The 10,193-nt window shown below is 43.7% G+C and overlaps 1 protein-coding gene across 1 annotated transcript in view; it reads right to left on the reverse strand.

Moving 5' to 3' along the window:
• Positions 1-10,168, reverse strand: part of kif1ca (kinesin family member 1C, a) — a 17,649-nt gene extending 7,481 nt beyond the window's left edge. Inside the window, exons 1-23 of the mRNA XM_023414536.2 lie at positions 10,032-10,168; positions 9,265-9,341; positions 9,052-9,130; positions 8,283-8,383; positions 7,413-7,478; positions 7,150-7,328; positions 5,933-6,044; positions 5,748-5,825; positions 5,591-5,656; positions 5,418-5,496; positions 5,129-5,207; positions 4,827-4,975; positions 4,149-4,277; positions 3,933-4,063; positions 3,715-3,794; positions 3,079-3,154; positions 2,718-2,797; positions 2,095-2,189; positions 1,450-1,533; positions 915-1,095; positions 558-630; positions 355-453; positions 14-175 (exon numbers count right to left, since the gene is read on the reverse strand). Of these exons, the coding sequence (XP_023270304.1) occupies positions 14-175; positions 355-453; positions 558-630; positions 915-1,095; positions 1,450-1,533; positions 2,095-2,189; positions 2,718-2,797; positions 3,079-3,154; positions 3,715-3,794; positions 3,933-4,063; positions 4,149-4,277; positions 4,827-4,975; positions 5,129-5,207; positions 5,418-5,496; positions 5,591-5,656; positions 5,748-5,825; positions 5,933-6,044; positions 7,150-7,328; positions 7,413-7,478; positions 8,283-8,383; positions 9,052-9,130; positions 9,265-9,341; positions 10,032-10,137 (2,361 nt within the window). The 5' untranslated portion in view covers positions 10,138-10,168. The remainder of the gene's footprint in view (positions 1-13; positions 176-354; positions 454-557; positions 631-914; positions 1,096-1,449; positions 1,534-2,094; positions 2,190-2,717; positions 2,798-3,078; positions 3,155-3,714; positions 3,795-3,932; positions 4,064-4,148; positions 4,278-4,826; positions 4,976-5,128; positions 5,208-5,417; positions 5,497-5,590; positions 5,657-5,747; positions 5,826-5,932; positions 6,045-7,149; positions 7,329-7,412; positions 7,479-8,282; positions 8,384-9,051; positions 9,131-9,264; positions 9,342-10,031) is intronic.
• Between the last annotated feature and the right edge of the window lie 25 nt (positions 10,169-10,193).

Genomic DNA, 10,193 nt, shown 5'->3' on the forward strand with positions numbered 1-10,193 from the left:
GTGTGTGTGAGACCTCGTAGCAGATCTCTTTCACCGCCTGCATGCGGAGGTCTTCCATGGTGACCCGTTTGGGGTCTTTGCTGATCCTCCTCCTCTGAGGGATCTGATAGACTCTGAGAGGCTCCCTCCTCTTCCCACTGCTGGGCAGACCACAGCGCTTCACTATCGACTGCACCTGGAGACAGAGACAGGTGAGACGGAGACAGGTGTCAGAAAGCAGGGCTGCAAATATGTCTGAGAACACCGAGACATAAAGAAGTCTCGGCCTCATCTTGCGATATGATAACGACACTTTTTTAACGGGCCTTTTGATAGGAAGTGATTATTCAAGCAGACAACACAGGTGTGTTGTACCTTGTTGGCAGGTAGCTTCTCTCTCAGGGAGGAAATCAGCCTCCAGCTCTCCTCACAGGAGCGTTTGTCTGAGTCGTCGCCGCTGTCACTGTCGGCATACTGAACACACACACACAAACACACACACACACACACACACACACAGGTTTAACACTGTACACGCACTGTTAGCTGCCACATAAGCTAAGCTAACAGAAACCTACCAGTCTGTGTTGCTCCAGCAGCAGATCAGCCTCCTCCTTCTCTTTACGGTACTGAGTCTCCATGTCCTGCAGTCTGTAACACAGTCAGTGGAAACAGCCCTGATTTCTAACGTTCCTGTCGTCTTTAAACTGAAGAAACGTCTCTTTTCATTCTTCTATAAAATGTTAGAAATGACTGAATTACACGTGTTGCTCTGTCCAAGCCTCAAACACGTTCAGGTTTTCAGTTTTTCAGATTATTAAAGTTCCTCCAGATGTGAGGTTAGCATAGTTAGCATCTTTTATTTGTTTATGTTGTTTGTTAGCTTGTAACTGGCTGACACAGTGTTAGCGGTCTTTAAATCTCCTGCTCTCTACCTCTTCTCCATCTCCAGTTTGATGTCGATGCCTTGTTTCTCCAGCAGCTCCCTCTGAGCGTAGTTCCAGTCCTCCGGCTCCGCCTGCTGATCGGCCGTGACGCTGCGCTCCCTCTCCAGCCTCGCCTGCTCCGGGTGGTTGAACCGAAACACGTGGTTCTTCCCCATCACGATGCGGTTACCTGGCGACGGGAGACGGGACGGAGAAGGGAGTGAGAGCGAGATTAAAAATGATTCATTGACAACCGACAGCCAGAGCGGCAGCCATATTGTTTTCAGGTTGTACGTCCGCCTCAGTAACGCCTCGAAGGAACTTCTTCAAATTTGGCTCAAACATTCACTCGGACTCGAGGACGAACTGATTAGATTTTGGGGTCAAAGATCAAATCTGAAGAAGTTCCATCAAGGTCTATTATATTACTACATATCATGTCCATGAGAATGAGACGGACCGACAACCTGAAAACAAGATGAATAGGAGGAATAAAGAGTGAATCATTTTTGCTTGTTGTTTGAATCCCTCGGGTTGTTGTTACCTTGTTTGAGGACGACGGCGTCAGTGATCTGCTTCCCGTTCACGTACGTCTCTGCTCCGACCAACGGCTCCAGAGTGACGACGACTGCAGGGACACAATCAGTACAAGAAAACCTCCATTTAACGTGCGACAGCTCAACGAGGCTCGGTGGATGTTACAGTCAGACACACACAGTGGAGGGGAGGGGGGAGGAGGGGGGCACAGGAAACATGGGTGTGAATATGAAGGTGACGTCACCATGGTAACTGGTTATCAGTGACTGTTAAAAATCAATACCTGACAGATTTCCTGGCAGCTTTTACAGAGAGAGAAAAAGAAAGAGAGTCACTCACTGAACACACACACACACACACACACACACACACACAAACACACACACACAAACAAACACAAACACAAACACACACACCTCAGTAACCATCACAAGACTGTGGTTAGTGGCTTAAATTGAAGACGACACTTTTAACATTAAATGTAGAAGCATAAATTCAATAATGAAAACACTGAGTGTGTTTCTGCAGCTTTAACCGAACTTCAGATTTCTGAGGTGCAGCTGCCTCAGTTTGACCACCAGAGGGCGATCTGCACACACACACACACACACACACACAGACACACACACACAGAGACAGGTAGGCGTCTCACCTTCTCCCTGGTCATTGGTCTCACTGACAAAGACGCAGTGAATCTCCTTTATAAAGTGTCCAGACAGTTTAATGTCGACGTCCTGCTGTCCAACCCTGAAACAGACAGACATCAGCTTCAGTCACATGACTCCGGCGCTCGCCTCCCTTCATCGGCTCCCAGACTGATGTTAAGTTGAGGCTCAGCCTTCAGTGGTTTTATTCATGTTGATTTTATATATTTTATTGCCTTTTACTGTCGGATCATTTTGCACAATGTTAAGTTTATGCTGTTCTACTCTTTTTACTCGTTTACTACTTTGTAACTTTGTTAAGAAAAGTGCTAAATAAATAAAGTTATTATTATCATCATTATTATCACTGTTAGATGTTTTCAGAGGTGTGGCTGTTGCACCTGCTCAGGTTGGGGTTTGTACCAAATACATATGATCAGGTTATTGATAAGAAAGATGTAAAACTGCTGAAGATTTGAATCATCTAAAACTAATCAAATAATCAATTAATAATTTCAGCTTCTGCGTGGAAACAATAAAACTCTCTTCACAGCTGTTTCATTAATTAATCAAGAGAATAATTAATGAATTCATCAATAAAGTGTCATTAAATTATGAACTGATGTCTGACCTGGTGAATCCTTCCTTGATGTAGTAGAGGAGACACTCTGACATCAGAGGGTCTTCATTCAGGTTGACCAGGTGAGGTGTCTGCAGCGCGCACACACACACACACACACACACACACACACACACACACACACACACACACACACACACACTAATGAGTTTAAGCTCCAGCTGCAGGAACCAGAATAAAAGCACCAGGTGTCGCTGTGAAGCTTCCGATTCCGGACGACTTCACTCGACCGTCACGACAGACGACGACCAGCTGTCACCACGCCGACACCAGCAGGTTGTAGACGCCACAACAGGAAACAAACAGCATGATTTATAATGTCACCCTGAGACAGAAGCACGTGTGAACTCACTCCTTTAGGAGAGAAGACGCCCAGCGTTCCTCCATCTTCTTTAATGGACACGCCCATCTCTGCCAGCAGGGCCTCTCTGAGGGCGAGAGACACCGACACAAACAGAGAGAGAGAGAGAGAGAGATCAGTCATCATGTCCGACTCTTTCTTCTCCCTCGTTGCGTTTGTTGTGTCAAATACTCAGTTCTGATTGGTCGGTTCATTCCGTATTCAGCTTTCACTATTTTAACTTGTCATTTTGGTGCACAGCTGTAAATACTACAATGCCCATGAGCCTCGGGTGCCGTTGTTATGGAGACGACTCTGAGCGGTAGCAAATTCAAAACTATTTATTGTTCCGAATGTTTTCTCAACACCTCCATCTTTAACTTCCTTAGTGTCTCACGTGACAGGATGTGATTGGAGGCTCTTCGCAGAAATGCACCATGGGAGTTGGAGATGACTTCTACATTCTACATTTAAAGCTCCATATTTTCCTCTTCGTCTGTGTTTTATTTGAAGTGTTGATCCATAATAAGATATATTTTTCAGTGGTGAGCCAATCAGAAAAGAGGAGGCTCTGAGCCTCTCTTCTGATTGGCTGACTGTTTTCTGATTGGAGTCACAGAAGAAACGAACCAGAGTCAGTGATGTTACCTCTCCAGACGAATAGATTCTGTCTTTCTTAGTTTCTCTTCCCACGTCTCGTTAAGCTCAGCGATAATCTTCTCTGTCTCCTACAACACACACGCACACACACACACACACACACACACACACACACACACACACACACACAGTCGAGGGTCAGTCCAGGAAGTCTGACAGCTGCCTCACAGTTTGAAAACGTCAGTAGTATCAGACTCTGATCCTACCAGCAGTCTCTCAGCTGCTTCCTCTTTACTGATGGGCTCCGTGGCAACCGCCTCCTCTCCTTCCTCTCCATCCTCGATCAGGTGGTCGGGGTCAGCTGGGACGTCACCTGCAGACGCAGGCTCACCTGCAGCTGCAGAGGGAAACTGAACGGTTATTTATTGATCGCTGAGAGGATTTTGTTTTTAAGGTGGAAAAGAGAGAGAGCGGTCAGTCACCTGGAGGGGCGGAGCCATTCTTAGGTGCGAGTCCATTGGCTGCGAGTCCATTGGCTGCATTGAGTGCCAGCTGCAGCGGGGAGGGGGCCACACCTGCGATGCCAATGGGGCCATTGTTGTTGTTGTTGACTTTTTGAGAGTCACAGAAAGACGGAGAGAGACAGAGAAGCAACAGAGTCAGGTTTCATTTTTAAGAGGAAGGAATCTCTGCTATCCTGGTTATGTAAAGAACAGCTTGTAAATATCTGCTTACCCCACCCCCAACACACACACACACACACACACACACACACACACACACACAGTTGCTGTTGTCTGTAAATACCCGACACACAGACATGCCCTACATACCATGTTTAAATAAACACACAGACTATAGACAATGTGATGTGTGTACCACTAAAACATATTTCTTATTCTGTGTATGTACCAATGTAATCTAGAAAATATAATGTGTATAAGTTATTAATTGTTATATATGTACTGTATAGTAAGGTTGTGTGTACAAGTATGTGAACACACCAGTATAATATTTATTATAATGTGTTTACCATATGACAAAATACCAGTGTTGTATATTTCATATCATATATATACCAGTATAGTGTATACTATATAATGTATACTATATAATGTATACTATACTATAATGTATACTATACTATAATGTATATATACCAGCATTATCCAGCAGTTCCTGCAGACCCTGAGAGAACAGCAGGTTTCTCAATCGTTCCACTTCAGCCTTCAGCTCTCTGATCAGTTTGGCGTTTGGATCTTCATTGATCACAGCGTTACAACGAATCTGTTTGGCACGGTCAGCATACCTGGAATCACATGACACCAGGTTCAGTTAGATTAAAGTGGGTATATCTCAGCCCTGTGATCGATCTGTCTGACGGCCTTCGTCCCTGAATAACACAGATTGCATTAGACTAGATAACACTGAATGATATTTACTTCACACATCGACATCTGACCTTAGAGTGCTCAGTGTTTCTTCATAGTTGATGTCAGCAGGACTTAGAGCAGCAATCATGGCCGTCCGAGAGTTTCCTCCTGAAACAAACATACATCAAAACTTTATTGTTACTTACTTGTTGGTATTACAACGACTGGAACTAGATAGATATATACTTTATTTATCCCCTCAGAGAAGTATATCTTTACTACTAATCCTTTAATATTACTCCTGGTACTTTTAGTTTCAACACAACCAGCTGTGTGTGATGTTTTTACTGCAGTACAACTAGTACCAGCTAAACTTACCCAGGTTTTCCTTCAGTAGCCAGGTGAGGACTGAGTCTCTGTAGGGAATAAAATCACTTTTCCTCTTCTTACTGCTCTGCTGCAGAGGGGAGAAGAGAAATGGTCATTTTTCACTTCAAACGTGAATCTATATATTTAACCTGAGGATAAACATCAAGCGTGTGTTGACCCACCATTTCAGCCAGAGCTGAAATCACTTTTCCCAACGTGGTCAGAGATTTGTTGATGTTTGCTCCTTCCTGTACAAAAATATAAAAGTTAATTTTACTTAGAAATCATAGATTTTAGTTCAGCCCACGTCGGCACCACACTTGACACGTGACCTCTGACCTTGAGCCTGGTGCCCTTTGCCCCCGACGAGTCAGCTCGCTCGCTCCCAGCCAGGTCGACCAGACTGATCTTACTGACCTGGAGAGAAAGTTCGAGTTTCATCTTTAAAAATCCTGATTACTGCGATATGAGGACACACACACACACACACACACACACACACACACACACACACACACACACACCTTCTCAGTGTCCAGGCTGGTCATCTGGTCTCGTCGTTTTTGGGTGAAGACGATGGTGAAGACAGCGTGTGACCTGGACGACGTCTCGTTCATGTTTGTGGCCGCGACCGTCCTGTAATCAATAACCAGTCAGGTATAAATAATTAATCGCTGACAACTCAGACTGGTCTGAGTTGTGTTAGTGCGCACAGCTCTGAAGATCTACGACACCACTTATCTGCCACCTACAACTCTGTCCTTGATCTTTTCCCAGAAGATTTAACAACCGTTCACGCTCAGGTGAGAAGGACGGCTGTCGCTACAACAGGTGGGAGCGCTAACGAACCAAGTGACATCACCGGCTTTGATAACGATCCCACAGAGGTTAAACACCTGGGTTTCCCCACCAGTCAGTCAGAACCGAAGAAGCCTCTTGGATCAGAGGTGAAACGTCGTAAAAAAGTATCTGCAACCAAGTTTCTGTCAGTCTGTGTTTTGGTCTGTTACCATGACAACAGATTAACTACAGTTTCTAAAATACCTTTCAACAACTCCAAAGACCAGGTTTTGAATTTGCTGCTGTGGAGAAAGAAAGAAGTTTCCCATTAGAGCAAATTCAGGATTCACAGCTCATATTTATGGGGTTTCCTACATTTCCCAGAATGCCTTTCAGCAATCTACCAAAAAACTTGTTGTCGCTGTTTGAATTTTGGTCACCAACTTTAACTTGAGTGATTACTGAAGTGGCAAATCTCACACTCAGATAACCAACTGACACTTCAACTGTCTTCGTCACGGCCGGGTCCATCAAGCGCCTCGTCTCTTATCCTTCATGTCACCGCAGACCTTTCAGCGCACTTCAACTTTTACTGTAACTCGCTCACGACATTTCACAGGCACAGCATTTACATTTTAAATCACCTGTAGTAAGTTAAACAATTAACCGATCGATCAATTAGTCGCTCGACAAACTTCTTTGAAAAGTGGTTAAAAGTAATTTTACAACAAAAATTCACTGGCTCCTTCTGCTGCTTTTCTTAATTCTTCTGCGGCGGTAAACTGAATATCTTGATTGGACAAAAGGGGGATCGATAATGAAAGTAATCCTCGTCCACATTGTTTCAGCAACAGCACATGATCATCTCCTTCAGTTTCCTTTTCTGGTTTTGTTTTAAATTCAAGTTGTGGATTTATCTGGATGCTGCGTCCTGGCGTGTATCCACAGGAAGAAGACTGACCGAGCTTTGTTGCCGGCGTCCATCAGGTCCCGGATGTCGGTGAATCCGGTCACAGCCAGTTTGGACAGGTCCTCCACGTACGGCCCGAGGATGGGATGCTCTCGAACCCGCAGAGTCCCCTGGGACTTTGGATTCAACAGATCCCGGACCCGCTCGCAGTAGATCTCCATGTAGGACACCTGGAGGCGGAAGAGAGAGGCGGCGTTCAAGCTGATCGACATCCACTGAAGGAATCGGCTGGAATCAGGTCAGAGAGAGTTTACCTCCACGGAGTAGGTCAGGTCAGGATCTGTGTTTTCTCCCGTTCTCTGAAACAAGTCCTCACACAGCTGCACACACAGAGAACAGAGGTTCATTCATCACAATCAGTCAGTGAAACTACAAGAAAAAAACCCATTAAAGGTGGATTTATGATTCTGCTTCAAGGTGATGAACGTCCTGCTGAGGCTTCTCACAAGTACAGCTCCACATCAGAACCACGTGGAGGCTGAAATATGTGACTAACCGGCATCAGGCTGCACTACATCACCTCTTTAATTCTACTGTTGAGGGGAAATAAAGGGCTCAGTGATCTCGACACACACTGCAACATGATATGACATTAAATCAGGCGATTACGCTGCCACCTGCTGATGCAGCAGTTCTCCACTCATTAAAAATAAGCTTTGTCGGGTCAAATCATTAACTTCATGTACACATCATCAAAATCTAACAAAGATTTGGTCAGAGACAGTTTGGTCTCACTCACAAAATATCTGTAACTATTTTAGACAGATTGTCAAAATAGAGATCTTCACTTTTTACATTCAGAGGTTCCACAGACAAAAATCCAGTTTTTGTTCACGGCCTCAGTTCTGTGGAACAAAGTTCAACAGCAGACTGAGCAACTGCAACTGAAGCTTGTGGTTCAGAAATGAATGGTGAATCAATCAGGACCATTTACCATTTATTGGAAATAACCACAATGGAAATAGGCTTTTATTTTTTATTGTATTTCCATCCTCGACAGTTGACCTGAATGTTAAGAATAAGTGATTGTCTGTTAACTATTATATAAATATAAATATGTCCTTTATAAGTATATTGTTGAGGACAATTTTATCCTACACTGAACTTAAAAACTAGTGTGTTACCTGTGGTATGATCCCCTCCTGTCCAGGTTCCTGTTTGCCCATCATGGTGTAGCTCTTTCCGGCACCGGTCTGGCCGTACGCAAATATACACACATTGTATCCTGGGAAAATAAATAAGATTAAAATCTTCCTGAGCTTCTGAAGTAAAAGAAATAAAGAACACTTGTCCTCCACCAAAATCAGATCCTGAAATACACTTGGAGCAGCAGGACCTGCAGCTGTTGGGTCAAGTTTAAATAGTGTAAATAGTTATGATGGTGGCAGCTGCACCATCAGGAAGATGTGTATCAGCATTACCAGGATCATTAGCATCATTAGCATCATTAGCATCACTGTTTACTATCTTATGAACACAACAAACTTTAGCTTCTGTAGAATCATTAGCAGGATCATCAACAATTAAAACATCATTACAAGCATTAGCAAGTGTAGCATCTTTGGCGTCATCAGAAGGGTGATTTACATGATTAGCATCATTAGCATTATTATCAACATTACTTACATAATAATTAATATTTTCCTCATCACCAGGATTAGCAGCACTAGCATTAAAGTTAGGATCACGAACTCATTAACATTATCATCGGTGATAATAGTATCATCATTAACATAACTACCATTAGCATTAGCACTAGCATCTGTAGTAAAATCATTAACATGGATGTTAGTATCTCAAGTATCTAGATTAGTATCATTAATCAACTTAAACATTAATAACTGTATGAACCTCATTAGCATTAGCATTAGCATCAGTTCAAATGGTTTTTACCTTCAAAGGCGTGCAGCAGCATCTCCTCTCCGATGTCCTTATACACCTGCCTCTGAGACGCGAAGCTGGGGTCATCAATCTGCGGAAACACGAACACACACCTCTGGTTAATACCGATCCTGGTTTACCTGATGAACGTTTCTACACGTGTGTGTGTGTGTGTGTGTGTGTGTGTGTGTGTGTGTGTGTGTGTGTGTGTGTGTGTGTGATCACCGTTGTGTGTGACCAGTAGGAATAGTCGAAGGTGAAGTTCTTAGCTCCATCTTTGGGCTGTTTGGGGTTGGAGATACCTGGAACAAAAGAGGGGAATTATCAAACACCTTGTGCACTTAGTGTAAAAAATGCTTTTGGAGTCACACGTCTTAAATGATCGGGTGTCCACATACTTTTGGACATGTAGTGAAATCTGCACGTGATGTCTCCAACATTCACTAAAAGCTCGACTCCGCCCATCATTAACACGATCAGTGCATAAATATCTGAGTGTGTTCTGACGGTCGCACGGCTGCTAAAAACAGTCGTGCTGCAGCAACGTCTATTAATAAACTGCGTGTGTGTTTGAGTTTAAATAGCAGCAGGTTCAGAGGTCATGTGACGGGCAGGGGCATTCTGGGATTGCTGAGGGCTGTTTTAATACATGCAAAGCTCTAACTTAATGACACGGAGGGAAAAGCCTTCATTAAAACTGATTTTTTACAACATATTTACAACTTTGGAGTTTTCTCTAAAAGAAAAATAAATTAGGATTAAAGTTGGATGAATTAGAAAACAGACAAAATCAGAGAGTCTTATAGTGTCTTGTGAAACTGTTGCACTACTTTCATTTCTACATTGTGAAGACGGTTCTCACAACACAGAAATGATAAATAATAAACTTAAATTCTGTAAAATAACTAATAATTTAGTTCAGGGACCTGGTAAAGTGAGGGTCCTCACACGTATATAAAGACAAACGTGTGTGTGTGTGTGTTGTGTCTTACAGGTGGTGTTCCCCTGCATCTGGATCACACACTTGGCGTTGCGTCCCGTCTCTCGGGAGTTGAACGGACGGACTCGCACCGCCACCTTCACTGACGCACCTGCCATCGTTAAGCTCCGCCCACCCCACCTGAGGACAGCCAATCAGAGAGCATGGTCAGACA

This window comes from Seriola lalandi, unplaced genomic scaffold, assembly GCF_002814215.2.
Source record: "Seriola lalandi dorsalis isolate HSWRI2012SDOR001 ecotype SW California unplaced genomic scaffold, Sedor1 jcf7180002054532, whole genome shotgun sequence".
In the NCBI taxonomy this organism is placed as follows: Eukaryota; Metazoa; Chordata; class Actinopteri; order Carangiformes; family Carangidae; genus Seriola; species Seriola lalandi.